The sequence below is a fragment of the Nyctibius grandis genome, chromosome W (genome assembly GCF_013368605.1).
Source record: "Nyctibius grandis isolate bNycGra1 chromosome W, bNycGra1.pri, whole genome shotgun sequence".
NCBI lineage: Eukaryota > Metazoa > Chordata > Aves > Nyctibiiformes > Nyctibiidae > Nyctibius > Nyctibius grandis.
Genome location: NC_090694.1, coordinates 22,712,482 through 22,729,516, shown reverse-complemented (window position 1 = coordinate 22,729,516; position 17,035 = coordinate 22,712,482). Strand labels below are relative to the sequence as shown.

General features: G+C 44.9%; 1 protein-coding gene across 1 annotated transcript in view; it reads left to right on the top strand.

Moving 5' to 3' along the window:
- LOC137675703 (E3 ubiquitin-protein ligase RNF38-like) overlaps positions 1–10,978 on the top strand; it is a 182,768-nt gene extending 171,790 nt beyond the window's left edge. Inside the window, exon 11 of the mRNA XM_068421896.1 lies at positions 10,569–10,978. Coding sequence (XP_068277997.1) covers positions 10,569–10,631 — 63 coding nt within the window. The 3' untranslated portion in view covers positions 10,632–10,978. The remainder of the gene's footprint in view (positions 1–10,568) is intronic.
- Positions 10,979–17,035: the final 6,057 nt, after the last annotated feature.

The following is a 17,035-nucleotide window of genomic DNA, read 5'->3' as shown; positions in this document are numbered from 1 at the left end:
CATCATTTTAAGATATATTTTAAAAATAAAAAAGTTCTCATACTTTGCTGACAAATGTATTCCTATAGAGAATATACATTTTTTACTTGGATAAAATCCTATGATTTCTAGGCTTTATAAGGTCAAGGAAATGACTGCCTCATGCATACAGTAGATATCCTGTGCATAAAGTGAAGTACTGGATTTGATATTGGCAGTAGTTTTTTGCCTAATGAAGCATCATGAATAATGATAGGATTAAAAAAAAAAGTAATCTGAAAACAACTTTGGGATAGAGTACTGTCCTGGTTTCAACTGGGATAGAGCTAATTTTTTTTCTTAGTAGCTAGAATAGAGTTGTGTTTTGGATTTCGTGTGGGATTTTGTCATGGTTTAAAGCTGGGCTGGCTATTAAACTGGTGGCAGATGCTCTCTGTTAACCCTCCTCCCACCCCCCAGAAGGGGAAGGGAAAGGGAAAAGGGAGAGAGACTTATGGGTTGGAAAGTTAAAACAGTTTTAATGAACTATAATAATGAAAGAGAGTATAATAATAATAATAGAAATAATCAAATATATACAAATATATACAAAACCAAGATCGAGCTCCCCCGATGTCGGTCACGTCACCACCGGCACTGCAGGGCAGACTTCGGGAAGGCCCAGACTGGGACCAGCAACAGACAGGAACTGGATTCAGGGATGCACAGATAGGGATCGGGGGCAGCAGGAAAACGGACAGAGTCCTCTTTGGACGCTGGCCATAGCAGAAGGGGAAGGGACCCTCGTGATCCCCCTGCTTTATACTGAGAATGATGTGTATGGGATGGAATACCTTCGTTGGTCAATTTTGGGTCACCTGCCCTGTCTGCTCCTCCCTGCAGGTGCGACCCCCCTTTGGCTCTTCACTTGTAAGCAGTGAGGAATTTAGCAATGACCTTGGTTTCTCTAAGAATAAGTACAGCAAGAGCCTTTCTGCATAACATCCCTACTGGTGCATCAATAATAACTATAAGCTTCGAGCGTTATCAGTCCTGGAAGCAGACACTGTCTGCAAAACATGCAGTTAGTTTCAGAAAGTGCAGTTACTTAGAAAAGACTTAGCTGAAAGTAAAAATCACTGAAAGGAAAATTGGTTCTGTTTTAGTCCAAACCAGGACAGATTTGGTATGAGAAGAATGTTCATAATACACTGATGTTTTTAGTTGTTGCTAAGAAATCAAGGACTTCTCAACTTCCCATGCTTTGCTAGTGTGCAGATGCATAAGAAGCTGGGAGGGAGCACAGCCAGAGTAATGGATCCAAATTGGCCAATGGAATATTCCATATCATGCAATGTTATGTGCAGTATATAGATGAGGGTTGGCCGGGAAGAGCTCTCACTCTTCCGGGGTTGCAGTTTGGGGATTTCTCTCCTCCAGGATCGCTAGCCAGGGATGGGCTGAGCATTGGTCAGCGGGTGGTGAGCAGTTGCACTGTGCATAACTTGTTTGTATATTATTATTATTATTTATTATTATTTTATTTCTATTATTACCTTGCTTTATCTCAACCCACGAGTCTCTTTACCTTTGCCTTTCCAATTCTCTTCCCCATTCCCTGAGGGGTGGGGGACAGCAAGTGAGCAGCTACGTGGTATTTGGCTGCTTGCCAGGTAAAACCATGTCAAGCAGACAATATATTCTAAAGCTTTTACAGAATGTAGAACTGGTGTAAATGTTTCCACAACACTGGTACTTTGTTTTTCAGTAGAACTTATTCGAATGAAATATATGCTTAGGTTTAGAATACTGTAGGAAAGCATGTCTGAAAATCAACAAGATGACTGGAAGGCAGGCAAAAGCGCCAGGAGGCGTGCATGGATGAACAAGGAGCTCAAGGGCAGGTAGCCTAGGATGAATACAGAGGAATGGTCCAAGCAGCCGGGGACCAGGTTAGGAAAGCTAAAGCCCTGACTGATAGAATTAAATCTGGCCAGGGATGTCAAGGGCAACAAGAAATGCTTCTATAGGTACATTGGTGATAAAAGGAAGACTAGGGAAAATGTGGGCCCTCTCCGGAAGGAAACAGGAGACCTGGTTACCCAGGATATCGAAAGGGCTGAGGTACTCAAAGACTTCTTTGCCTTGGTCTTCACTGGCAAGCGCTCCAGCCACACACCGCCCAAGTCACAGAAGGCAGAGGCAGGGCCTGGGAGGATGAAGAATCGCCCAATGTAGGAGAAGATCAGGTTCAAGACCATCTAAGGAACCTGAAGGTGCACAAGTCCATGGGACCTTATGAGGTGCATCTGCGGGTCCTGAGGGAACTGGCGGATGAAGTTGCTAAGACACTATCCATCATTTTTGAGAAGTCGTGGCAGTCTGGTGAAGTTCCCACTGACTGGAAAAGGGGAAACATAACCCCCATTTTCAAAAAGAAAAAAAAAGATGATCTGGGGAACTACAGGCCAGTCAGTCTCACCTCTGTGCCTGGCAAGATCATGGAGCAGATCCTCCTGGAAACTATACTAAGGCACATGGAAAATAAGGAGGTGATTGGTGACAGCCAACATGGCCTCACTAAGGGCAAATCGTGCCTGACAAATTTGGTGGCCTTCTACGATGAGGTTACAGCGCTGGTGGATAGGGGAAGGGTGACTGATGGCATCTACCTGGACTTGTGCAAAGCATTTGACACTGTCCCGCACGACATCCTTGTCTCTAAATTGGAGAGACGTGGACTTGACGGATGGACCACTCGGTGGATAAGGAATTGGCTGGACGGTCGCACTCAAAGAGTTGCGGTCAACGGCTCAATATCAAAGTGGACACCAGTGATGAGTGGTGTTCCTCAGGGATCGGTATTAGGACCGGTCCTGTTTAACATCTTTGTCGGCGACATGGACAGTGGGATTGAGTGCGCCCTCAGCAAGTTTGAAAACACCACCAAGCTGTGCGGTGTGGTCGATACGCTGGAGGGAAGGGATGCCATCCAGAGGGACCTTGACAGGCTTGAGAGGTGGGCCCGTGCGAACCGCATGAAGTTCAACAAGGCCAAGTGCAAGGTCCTGCATGTGGGTCAAGGCAATCCCAAGCACAAATACAGGCTGGGCGGAGAATGGATGGAGAGTAGCCCTGAGGAGAAGGACTTGGGGGTGATGGTTGACGAGAAGCTCAACAAGAGCCAGCAATCACAGAATCACAGAATTTTAGGGATTGGAAGGGACCTCGAAAGATCATCTAGTCCAATCCCCCTGCCGGAGCAGGATTACCTAGATCATATCACACAGGAACGCGTCCAGGCGGGTTTTGAATGCCTCCAGAGAAGGAGACTCCACAACCTCTCTGGGCAGCCTGTTCCAGTGTTCGGTCACCCTCACCGTAAAGAAGTTTCTCCTCATATTTATGTGGAACTTCCTGTGTTCCAGCTTGCACCCATTGCCCCTTGTCCTGTCAAGGGATGTCACTGAGAAGAGCCTGCCTCCATCCTCATGACACTTGCCCTTTACATATTTATAAACATTAATGAGGTCCCCCCTCAGTCTCCTCTTCTCCAAGCTAAAGAGACCCAGCTCCCTCAGCCTCTCCTCATAAGGGAGATGTTCCACCCCCTTAATCATCTTCGTGGCTCTGCGCTGGACTCTCTCTAGCAGTTCCCTGTCCTCCTTGAACTGAGGGGCCCAGAACTGCACACAATATTCCAGATGTGGCCTCACCAGGGCAGAGTAGAGGGGGAGGAGAACCTCTCTCGACCTGCTGACCACACCCCTTCTAATACACCCCAGGATGCCATTGGCCTTCTTGGCCACATGGGCACATTGCTGGCTCATGGTCGTCCTGCTGTCCACTAGGACCCCCAGGTCCCTTTCCCCTACGCTGGTCTCCAACAGGTCTGTCCCCAACTTGTACTCATACATGGGGTTGTTCTTGCCCAGATGCAGGACTCTACACTTGCCCTTGTTATATTTCATTAAATTTCTCCCCGCCCAACTCTCCAGCCTGTCCAGGTCCCTCTGAATGGCTGCACAGCCTTCTGGTGTGTCAGCCACTCCTCCCAGTTTTGTGTCATCAGCGAACTTGCTGACAGTGCACTCTATTCCCTCATCCAAGTCATTAATGAATATATTGAATAGTACTGGTCCCAGTACCGACCCTTGAGGGACTCCACTAGACACAGGCCTCCAACTGGACTCTGTCCCATTGACCACCACTCTCTGGCTTCTTTCCTTCAGCCAGTTCACAATCCACCTCACTACCCGATCATCCAGACCACACTTCCTCAGTTTAGCTGCGAGGATGCTGTGGGAGACTGTGTCAAACGCTTTACTGAAATCGAGATAGACCACATCCACAGCTTTACCATCATCTATCCACCGGGTTATGTCCTCATAAAAGGCTATCAAGTTGGTTAAGCATGACTTCCCCTTGGTGAAGCCATGTTGAGTGCCCCTAATGATCCCCCATCCTTGATGTGCCTAGAGACAGAACCAAGGACAACTTGTTCCATCACCTTTCCAGGGATGGAGGTGAGGCTGACCGGTCTATAGTTACCCGGGTCCTCCTTCTTGCCCTTTTTGAAGACTGGAGTGACATTCGCTTTCCTCCAGTCCTCAGGCACCTCTCCCGTTGCCCACGACTTAGCAAAGATGATGGAGAGTGGCCTAGCAATGACTTCCGCCAGCTCCCTCAGCACCCGCGGGTGCATCCCATCAGGGCCCATGGATTTATGGACGTCCAGGTTGCTTAATTGGTCCCTGACCCAGCCCTCATCAACCAAGACAGACTCCTCCTCTATCCTGACTTCTTCTGGGGCCTCAGGGGTCCGGGGCTCCTCAGAACAGCCTCCAGCAGTATAGACAGAGGCAAAGAAGGCATTCAGTAACTCCGCCTTCTTTTTATCCTCTGTCTCCAGGGCCCCCACCTCATTCATCAGTGGGCCTACCTTGCCTCTAGTGTTGGCTTTACCTGCAATGTATTTGAAGAAGCCCTTTCTGTTGTCCTTGACCTCTCTTGCAAGGTTTAATTCCAAGGAGGTCTTAGCTTTCCTAGTTGCCTCCCTACATCCTCTGACAACAGACTTATATTCCTCCCAAGTGGCCAGCCCCTCCTTCCGTGATCTGTACACTCTCTTCTTCCACTTGAGTTTGCCCAGCAGTTCCCTGTTTAACCATGCAGGTTTCCTGGTACCCTTTCTTGACTTCCTACCTGCTGGGATGCTCTGATCTTGAGCTTGGAAGAAGCAGTCCTTGAATGCTAACCAACTATCTTGGGCCCCCTTACCTTCTAGTACCCTGTCCCATGGGATTTCCCCTAGCAATTGCTTGAAAAGGCCAAAGTTGGCCCTCCTGAAGTCCAGGGTTGTGATTTTGCTAGCTATTCTGTTCCTGCCACATGAGATCCTGAACTCTACCATCTCGTGGTCACTACAACCAAGGCTGCCCTCAACCTTCACCTCTTCAACCAGACCCTCCTTGTTAGTGAGCACAAGATCCAGCAACGCTCCTCTCCTAGTTGGCTCATCCACCATTTGCATCAGAAAGTTATCATCAATGCACTGGAGGAACCTCCTGGACTGAGGATGGCTGGCTGAGTAGGCCTTCCAGCAAATATCAGGGTAGTTGAAATCCCCCATGACAACCAGGCCCTGTAATTGAGAGACTGCTCTCAGCTGCCTGTAGAAGGCCTCATCACCCTCCTCATCCTGATCCAGTGGCCTGTAATAGACACCCACAACAGTATCACCCCTGCCAGCCTGCCCCTTAATCCGTACCCACAAACTCTCAACTCGCTCCTGATCCGCCCCTGGACAGAACTCAATACATTCTAGCTGCTCACTCACATAAAGAGCAACTCCACCACCTCTCCTTAGTGGCCTGTCTTTCCTGAACAGGACATAGCCATCCATGACCACATTCCAGTCATGCGAGGCGTCCCACCAAGTCTCTGTGATTGCCACTAGATCACAACCCCCCGACCGAACACAGACTTCTAACTCCTCCTGTTTATTCCCCATGCTGCGTGCATTGGTGTACAGGCATTTCAGGGAGCGAGCTGAGCACACCGATTTCACCCTAGGGGGATGGGAGGCCTCCTGGTCTACCTCATCACTAGAGCGTTGCCCCAGTGGTGCAAGCCCAGCTACTACCCCATCCCCCTTCGAATCTAGTTTAAAGCTCTCCAAATGAGCCCTGCTAATTCCTGTCCCAGAACCCTTTTGCCCCTACGACATAAGCCTTTCCCATGTCTTACTGTCAGGTCTGGTGTCTTATAAAACCAGCCATTATCGAAAAACCCAAAGCCCTGTCTGTAGCACCAGTCTCGTAGCCAGGCATTTATAGAGAGAATCCTACTATTCCATCCCACGTCATCACCCGAAAATGGAAGGAGGGAGGAGAAAATAACTTGTGCCCCAGACTCTTTCACCAACCGTCCTAGGGCCTTGTAGTCTTTCTTCATCCCCCTCAGACTACGGGATGCAGCTTCTTCCCCACCTGTCTGGAAGATCAGCAGGGGGTAGTAGTCTGTGGCCTGCACCAGGTTGGGGAGTTTCCTGGTGATATCCCTGATTCAGGCTCCAGGCAGGCTGCAGACCTCCCTGTGATGGGGGTCAGCTCTGCATATTGGGCCCTCAGTTCCCTTTAGGAGCGAGTCTCCAACCACTAAAACTCTTCTCTTCTTCCTTGTGGAGGAGGTAGCTATACGCCTCCACATACGCAAGCAATGTGTGCTTGCAGCCCAGAAAGCCAACCGTATCCTGGGCTGCGTAAAAAGCAGCGTGGCCAGCAGGTCGAGGGACATGATTCTGCCCCTCTACTCCGCTCTTGTGAGACCCCCATCTGGAGGACTGCATCCAACTCTGGGGCCCCCAACATAAGAAGGACGTGGACCTGTTGGAGCGAGTCTAGAGGAGGGCCACTAAGATGATCAGAGGGCTGGAGCACCTCTCCTATGAAGAGAGGCTGAGAGAGTTGGGGCTGTTCAGCCTGGAGAAGAGAATACTCTAGGGAGACCTTATAGCAGCCTTCCAGTACCTGAAGGGGGCCTACAGGAAAGCAGGAGAGGGACTTCTTGCAAGGGCATGTAGTGATATGACGAGGGGGAATGGTTTATACTGAAAGAGGGTAGATTTAGATTAGATATTAGGAAGAAATTCTTTACTGTGAGGGTAGTGAGATGCTGGAACAGGTTGCCCAGAGAAGTTGTGGCTGCCCCCTCCCTGGCAGTGTTCAAGGCCAGATTGGATGAGGCTTTGAGCAACCTGGTCTAGAGGAAAGGTGTCCCTGCCTGTGGCAGGGGAGTTGGAACTGGATGATCTTTAAGGTCCCTTCCAACCCAAACCATTCTATGATTCTATGATTCCATGACTGTAAACATCTAGTTGTTCTAGCTTGAAATATATTGTTTAAAGCATGTTAACATTCATAGGTATGTATTTAGACTGTTTTATACAGTGATTGTCAACTAACTCAAATTAACATATATGCAAGTGTCAGTACAGAATATTTTCCAGTCCCCTGCTATTCATGTCCGGGGCAAGGCTGAAGCATGTTTCCACACTGGACTCGTTAAACCATATAATTGCATAAAGCTTAGTCATGTCAAGCGCAGTCAAGAGCAAGTGCCGGATTCTCCACCTGGGATTGGGTAATCCTGGTTATATGTACAAAATGGGGGATGAGAAGCTGGAGAGCAGCCCCGCAGAAAGAGATCTGGGGGTTTGGGTGGATGGCAAGTTGAATATGAGTCAACAGTGTGCCCTGGCAGCCAAATGGGCCAACCGTGTTCTGGAGTGCATCAAGCAAGCACAGCATAGCTAGCCAGTTGAGGGAGGTGATTGTCCCCCTCTATGCTGCAATGGTGCAGCCCCATCTCATGTACTGTGTGCAGTTTTGGGCACCTCAATATAAGAAGGACATCAAACTATTAGAGTGTGTCCAGAGTAGGACGACCAAGATGGTGAAAGGCCTCGAGCGCAAGACTTATGAGGAGTGGCTGAGGTCACTTGGTTTGTTCAGCTTGAAGAGAAGGCTGAGGGGTGACCTCATTGTAGTCTACAACTTCTTCAAGGGGGGCAGCGGAGGGGAGGTGCTGATCTCCTCTCTCTGGTGACTAGTGATAGGACACGAGGAAATGGAATGAAGCTGCATCAGGGGAATTTCAGCTTGGACCTTAGGAAAAGGTTCTTCACTGAGTGGGTGGTCGGTCACTGGAACAGGCTCTCTAGGGAAGTGGTCAAAGCACCAAGCCCATCTGAGTTCAAGGAGTGTCTGGACGATGCTCTTAGTCATATGGTTTAGTTTTAGGTAGTCCTGTGAAGAGCAGGGAGTTGGGCTCAATGATCCTTATGGGTCCCTTCTAACTTGAAATATTCTATGATTCTGTGTGTGGCATGGAGAGAAGGTAAACAAGGAACAATAGCTTGCTCCCTCTTCTGAAATGAGAACTAGGACCATTGGGTGTCATACACCCCATGACATTGTGGATGCTGAAATTCTGTGAGGGTTGATAAGTTTTTGAAAAAATAATTCCTCCCAGAGTTATTGATGCAAAGACATTGCATCTGGCTCAAAAAGCACTTGACCCACAGACTTCTGGAAGGTAGGGGAATGTATCAGGGAAATATCATGTATGCTCTTTTTTGTGCACCTGCTGTTGGTCGCTGTTCAATTCAGAGTATTTGGTTAAATGAAGCTTTGGTTTGACTCAGTATGGCAGTTCTTATGTTACATTAAGCATTTTCAATCGGCAATCAAATGGTAGTGAAGATAGCCTTTAGAGATCAATAAAATGGGGAAAAAAACAGTTTTGAGGTGTTCTTTTTTTAGCAATCTGAAGTGAACTGTAGTATTTGTGAGGCAATTTTGTGCTGATGCTTCTAACCAAGCTTAGAAATTGCTGACTTTTAACACTAGTATTGGCTAAAGGATGACTGACTTTAGAAAAAACACATCAGCATAACAGTGTCACCTAGGCAGGTTTCTCTTTAATTGAAAGATTTGTGTAATCTGAGTCTAAAGGGAGTACAGTTACACTATGTCAACACAAATTTTTAGACTGTGTTTAGGGAGTGGGGTAAAATAACTTTTGCACTTTAAATTCACATCCCGTGTTGATAAACTGCGCAAGGGAACACATTATCATTGGTAAATTTTTAGTAAAAATTACTATTCCATTACAAGCTGGTGATGCAACAATAGAAGGCATCAAAGCAAACTTTGACTTGTCTACATATGAAATTTGGATTTTTGCCTGTCCTGTAGTTATAAAACCCTACATAGAAGCACTTTTTTAGACAATATGAGATAGCCAGGGGAAAACCTATTTTATCCTGAATTATGTGCCTATATATTAGACTACAGTGAGAAAAAAATCTGTGTTAAATAAAGCTGAAGACTAATGAAAGAGAGGTTAAACAGTGAGTGGGACAAGATTAACAAGAGAGAGATTATACTTTTTGCTTGTCAGTCTTTTCAACTCTCAATTTTACCATGTTTCACAATGTCTGATTGTTTATAGATAACTCCTTGAGTGAAAGGAATACATGAGAAATCTTTTTTTTTTTTTAAAAAAAGCAGAATTTATTCATAGTACCAAAGAAAAACTTGAAATATGACCTGTATTCACCCTGAAGGCTCAGGCTGTAAATCCTTTTCTTCTTAATGTGGTTCACTTCAGCTAGAACATTTCTATTTAATGTTTCTTATGATAATTTCAGTTCATTGTGCAGCTCTCATGTTACAGAAAGTTAGCTTGCCTGAAGGAATAGCAAGTTAAGAGAGGATACACATTGCAGCCTATGATGCATTATGTGCACCTAATTCATCTTTATACCAGTTATGTTAAGATGCGAAGGGGAATTAATTTAATGAAATACACAAGAACAAGTAGTTGAACAGGGGTCCAGAGATGCTGTGCAGCATCTGTCCTGGATATTTTCAGGACCTAATGGGAGAGAGCCCTGAGTAACAAGGTCTGACCTTACAGCTGACCCTGCTTTGAGCAGGAGACTGGACTAGAGACCTCCTGAGGATCATTCCAATATGAATTATTTTATGAATTGGTGTATTCTCAACAAGTTTTTCACTGAAGGGCTAAACTTAAAACTTTTATGCACGTTCAGCTTTGGAGCTGTTTAGTCAGATTGTGTGTTGTATCTGTTACTAAAAACCCTTCTCTTTTTTCCCCCTGCTCAGCTTTCAAGCTTTGGCCAAGCCTGCATGATAGACTTATGCTCTTCTGCTGGGATAACGGGGTAGTGAGATCCTAAAAAGCTGTGATTCATGATAAAGAGCTAGTAAGACTAGGATGCACTAATATAGGGCACTTTTTTTCCACCTCTGTCCTGCTTCTCTAGTGATGGTGGGTTTCTCTGCCCACTGTATTTTTCTTGAGTTTACAAAACTTTTAGGTCATTTTCACATACTCTAAAGTAACAGAAAATGGGTGCACACTGGATTTTTATTTTTTTTTTTTTTTTTTTTTTTGTCCCTTTTGGGTACTCTTGATCACTGCGAGTAGCAATTTCATTTTGTTTCTGGGTTGCAGACACTGTTACCTTAACGAGTGTATTTATCAGTGCATTAAACTTTCTTTTATTTCTGGTTTTACAGGCAAATCGTACCTGCCCAATTTGCAGAGCTGATGCTTCAGAAGTGCATCGTGATTCAGAATGAATAATGTAAGAGCACAAATCTGGTTTGGGTGTTCCTGGTCACGTGTATATATGAACTATCCATTGAACTTACCCATGTGGCTTCCAGCATTCCCTTCACACAAAAGAGTCAATGGACATTTCTTTGCACTGTGCAACTTAATCAATTATAAAGCTTATAATTAGTCTTCACAATTGTGGGATTGCTATACTAACTGTGTGATTGGAACTCCAAAGACCTTTTTTATCTTAATTTTGTGTGTGCACTAACTTTTCCTGGGTTTTGTGTGATCGTTCCGAGTGTTGCTGCGAGACTACAGTGGACATGATCTTTTAGCATGTGCTTTTATAAAAAGTGATAGCTTAGAACAACACAGCAATCTACCTTCAGATACTGTGAATGGGCATGAATGGGGGGGCGGGGGTTGAAAGGATGCGTGAAGTGCACTTGTGACTGGGTGTATATATGTGCTTGAGAACATATATACCAGCATGTACTAAGAATGTATGTATGTAGTATTACTTATGCTGCAATATATAAACTTATGTTATTTAAACAGTACTAGTACTGTACACTGGTTTCTTTCCTTGTGTTTGGAGTCGCACACTGAATGCAGAGGGTGCTGCAATTATAGACATTTAATATTTCCTCCCTAATATACTTAATGGTATAAAAAGACTTTTTTACTTGCTATTCAAACAGATGTTATGCTTTCCCTTTATTGGAGGCTTTTAAGTGTACCTCTAAAGAGTGTGTTCATGACTCCTCAGTATGAGAGTAACCTTGGGTTTTTACACACGATAGGAAATACAAATTTCAGTATGACAGGTTTACTGCTTATTTTATTGATATAAAGTTGCAATATTGCATAACTCAGTTAACAATATTAACACTTCCAATTGGTGACTTCAATGTTGAAGCTTTTCTGTTCTCAGTTCTTCTAGCTGGGTTTTATTTACGTTCAGTTGATTTCAGATTAGACTTGAGTTTTGAAGATACTGCACTTTGTGCTCCTCCTCCAAAAGGAAGCTGAAAAGGTACTGAGGGTCTTGTGCAAAGTTTCTTCACTTTGACCATTATACTTGCTAAGTATGTACTCCTTTAGTATATAAACATTGGCTTTAATCACTTATGTTCTTTGTTTACAAGAGAGTTTGTATACAATTAAAATAACTTGTAAGAGGATATGATTTTATTTCTGTGACTTAATAAACAAAATAAAATTTTAAATGTTTTTTCAGAGAAGTAGAACTTGCGATTTTTGTGCTTCAAAAAGGGTTGGTGGTCATTCACTGCTAGAATACAGTTGTTCTAGGGTGCTGCTTCTTAGCCTTCTGTATTTTCTGATAGGCTTGGCATGAAAAAATTCCCCTTATTTCTTTTTCTGTCAAGTCTCCAGAATGTTCCACTGCAGAAGAGTAAATTGGTACACCATTCAGAACAAATAATGCTGTGAAATGTGAGGTAACTTTCATTTGACTGCCTTTCAAATAATATTTTTAGTTGTGCGGTTGAAAATATTGACTTCTTTAACACTTCAGACTGTTAAGAACTTAAAGATGTCTCAGTGAAATAACTGTATCTAAACATACCATAGTTAATCAAGGGATGTGATTTTTTGGCATGAAAAAATTAAATTAAATTTAGTGTCAATACCTTGGTCACAATAGTACAAGTGACACAACTACCAATATTGCTATAACTTGGTGCCAGTCTGAGCTTTGCTTGTTCTTTGTCGTTTCTGATACTTTTGTATGCTGCTATGCTTGAGTATCAGTTATATTTTCAGACAATGTTGTTTTCTATGCTGCTTGCCCATCTTTGAAGGTTCTACAAACCAATTAATTACAACTATTGTTTTTGCTTGTTTCAGATGCTCTTGTCTTTTAGTTACACAAATAGTACTCAAAACTTCAGTCTGTCCATAACTGTCAATAATTAAGAATGCTAAATAAAAATATATCAACTTCAAAATATTACAATTTTCCCTCTCCTCCAGGCACTAAAGAATGGACTCCTCACAATAACATCAAAAAAGTTAAATCACCTATAGTAAACTATTTTTTTAGCAAATGAAATCGTGGTTATTTTTAAAACTGTGTGCTGTATATGTCTTATAATACTTAGTCTCTAATATATCTGGAAAAAAACAACCTTAGCTATACAGATTTAACCATAACAAACGCTACTACACTCAGTATTCCCTTTCTTTGAAGCATGGAAAGAAGGCACTTGTTCTAAGCTAGATATAAAGTGTAATGAACAAGGCACACTTCATGAATACCAAGGGGAAAGTAGTCTTCTTTCTGTAACTGGAGAAATCTTGGCGTGTAATGTCCTTTTTTTGCCAGTAAAACACTCTGAGGCAGCTGAAGATTTAGGAGATGGAGTATCCAATTTGGTAAAATACTGAATTTAATTGTTGCACTCCTGTGGCTGATTTCTGGAATGTTACTTCTGTTTGCATGGGACTCTTGCAGATGTGTGCAGACTTGCTTCCTGTGGTTAGTGTGTATAGACAGCTCACGTGCATGCGTTCTGAATCAGATCAGACCAGCTACAACTAAGTCTTTTCTATTGTGGCCATCAAAACAGAAGGGGAAGGGGATTTATGCTCAGCTATTAACTGCCATGTGCTGTGCACATTTGTGTTTAATGTCATAGCCTGTTGTGGTGCCTGATGGTACTAGAATCCAGCAATACACTTAAATAAATGTTCATTGCCTTCCTGCCATATTTACCCAACGGGGAAGGGAGGGACATGTTAATGGTTTACCATATTGGCACACCTGTTGGGTTTGGGGTTTTTTTTAGGTTGTGGGTTTTTTTTTTAGCAAGAGCTCTCAATATAACTTTGACGTGAGTGAAAGAGAGAGAGAGAGAGAGAGATGCTTAAAGGCTTACAGATATCTCCAAGGTCTCATTTTATCATTTTCTTTCCAGAAATCTTACTGTGCAAAGTAAACTTTTTTGCGGTGTGTGGCTTCTGTTAAAGGTTCTTGAATGTGATAAAAAGATGTGTTAAAAGCTGAGAAATAATTGGAATGGCATTTACCAACCTTTGTTTTACTTTTGGAAAACACATTTTTGACTGTTATATTTAGACTCCTATAAATGAGCTATGTGGGTTTTATGGGGTGTTTTTTTTTTTTTCCTTTCCTTTGGTACATTGTTACCTCATTTTGCTATTTGTTTGGTTTATTAATGATTATCAAAGCTTATGGGTTTTGTTAGAATCCTATTTTGTCAAGTATTTTCTTTAAAATCACACTTTGTGTCATTTAACATTTTAAATGTATTATAAATATCTGTAATGAAATAATCTGCAAGCTTGCTACATTTTTAACAAAATTTGTACTTTTCACAGAATCACAGAATGTTAGGGACTGGAAGGGACCTTGAAAGATCATCTAGTCCAATCCCCCTGCCGGAGCAGGATTACCTAGACCATATCACACAGGAACGCGTCCAGGCGGGTTTTGAATGTCTCCAGAGAAGGAGACTCCACAACCTCTCTGGGCAGCCTGTTCCAGTGCTCGGTTACCCTCACCGTAAAGAAGTTTTTCCTCATATTTAAGTGGAACCTCCTGTGTTCCAGCTTGCACCCATTGCCCCTTGTCCTGTCAAGGGATGTCACTGAGAAGAGCCTGCCTCCATCCTCATGACACTTGCCCTTTACATATTTATAAACATTAATGAGGTCCCCCCTCAGTCTCCTCTTCTCCAAGCTAAAGAGACCCAGCTCCCTCAGCCTCTCCTCATAAGGGAGATGTTCCACCCCCTTAATCATCTTCGTGGCTCTGCGCTGGACTCTCTCTAGCAGTTCCCTGTCCTTCTTGAACTGAGGGGCCCAGAACTGCACACAATATTCCAGATGCGGCCTCACCAGGGCAGAGTAGAGGGGCAGGAGAACCTCTCTCGACCTGCTGACCACACCCCTTCTAATACACCCCAGGATGCCATTGGCCTTCTTGGCCACAAGGGCACACTGCTGGCTCATGGTCATCCTGCTGTCCACTAGGACCCCCAGGTCCCTTTCCCCTACGCTGCTCTCCAACAGGTCTGTCCCCAACTTGTACTGGTACATGGGGTTGTTCTTGCCCAGATGCAGGACTCTACACTTGCCCTTGTTATATTTCATTAAATTTCTCCCTGCCCAACTCTCCAGCCTGTCTAGGTCTCTCTGAATGGCAGCACAGCCTTCTGGTGTGTCAGCCACTCCTCCCAGTTTTGTGTCATCAGCGAACTTGCTGACAGTGCACTCTATTCCCTCATCCAAGTCATTAATGAATATATTGAATAGTACTGGTCCCAGTACCGACCCTTGAGGGACTCCGCTAGACACAGGCCTCCAACTGGACTCTGTCCCATTGACCACCACTCTCTGGCTTCTTTCCTTCAGCCAGTTCACAATCCACCTCACTACCCGATCATCCAGACCACACTTCCTCAGCTTAGCTGTGAGGATGCTGTGGGAGACTGTGTCAAATGCTTTACTGAAATCGAGATAGACCACATCCACAGCTTTACCATCATCTATCCACCGGGTTATGTCCTCATAAAAGGCTATCAAGTTGGTTAAGCATGACTTCCTGTCACGGTTTAAAGCTGGGCCAGCTATTAACCAGGTGGCAGATGCTCTCTGTTAACCCTCTCCCCCCCCCCCAAGGGAAAGGGAAAGGGAAAAGGGAGAGAGACTTATGGGTTGGAAAGTTAAAACAGTTTTAATAAAGTCTAATAAAGAAAAAGAATATAATAACAATAATAATAGAAATAACCAAATATATACAAATATGTACAAAACCAAGATCAAGAGCTTGGAAATCCTCCTCAGGCAGAGTTGCTCCCCCCAGTACAGGCAGAGGGGAAAAGGCAGTACCTCCCCCCAGCACAGGCAGAAGGGAAAAGGCAGTAGCTCCACCCAGCACGGGCAGAGGGCAAAATGCAATAGCTCCCCTGCCATCACACCTGCAGGCTTTTAACTGGAGAATTTGCAAAGCTGGTACCAATCAGCGGGAGACAGGAGGGCCCCTCCCTCCTGGGCCCCACCTCCAGGAGGCAGTGGGTTAGTGATAAATAGGAGAGTGAGAATGACGTGTGTGGGATGGAATACCTTGTTGGTCAATCCTGGGTCACCTGCCCTGTCTGCTCCCCCCTGCAGCTGCGACCCCCCTTTGGCTCTTCACTCGTAAGCAGTGAGGAATTTAGCAGTGACCTTGGTTTCTCTAAGACTAATGGGCCTGGTTTGGGCCAAACCAGGACACTTCCCCTTGGTGAAGCCATGTTGAGTGCCCCTAATGATCCCCCTATCCTTGATGTGCCTGGAGACAGCATCAAGGACAAGTTGTTCCATTACCTTTCCAGGGATGGAGGTGAGGCTGACCGGTCTATAGTTACCCGGGTCCTCCTTCTTGCCCTTTTTGAAGACTGGAGTGACATTCGCTTTCCTCCAGTCCTCAGGCACCTCTCCCGTTGCCCATGACTTAGCAAAGATGATGGAGAGTGGCCTAGCAATGACTTCCGCCAGCTCCCTCAGCACCCGTGGGTGCATCCCATCAGGGCCCATGGATTTATGGGTATCCAGGTTGCTTAATTGGTCCCTGACCCAGCCCTCATCAACCAAGACAGACTCCTCCTCTATCCTGACTTCTTCTGGGGCCTCAGGGGTCCGGGGCTCCTCAGAACAGCCTCCAGCAGTATAGACAGAGGCAAAGAAGGCATTCAGTAACTCTGCCTTCTTTTTATCCTCTGTCTCTAGGGCACCCACCTCATTCATCAGTGGGCCTACATTGCCTCTAGTGTTGGCTTTACCTGCAATGTATTTGAAGAAGCCCTTTCTGTTGTCCATGACCTCTCTTGCAAGGTTTAATTCCAAGGAGGCCTTAGCTTTCCTAGTTGCCTCCCTACATCCTCTGACAACAGACTTATATTCCTCCCAAGTGGCCAGCCCCTCCTTCTGTGATCTGTACACTCTCTTCTTCCACTTGAGTTTGCCCAGCAGTTCCCTGTTTAACCATGCAGGTTTCCTGGTACCCTTCCTTGACTTCCTACCTGTTGGGATGCTCTGATCTTGAGCTTGGAAGAAGCAGTCCTTGAATGCTAACCAACTATCTTGGGCCCCCTTACCTTCTAGTACCCTGTCCCATGGGATTTCCCCTAGCAATTGCTTGAAAAGGCCAAAGTTGGCCCTCCTGAAGTCCAGGGTTGTAATTTTGCTAGCTATTCTGTTCCTGCCACATGAGATCCTGAACTCTACCATCTCGTGGTCACTACAACCAAGGCTGCCCTCAACCTTCACCTCTTCAACCAGACCCTCCTTGTTAGTGAGCACAAGATCCAGCAACGCTCCTCTCCTAGTTGGCTCATCCACCATTTGCATCAGAAAGTTATCATCAATGCACTGGAGGAACCTCCTGGACTGAGGA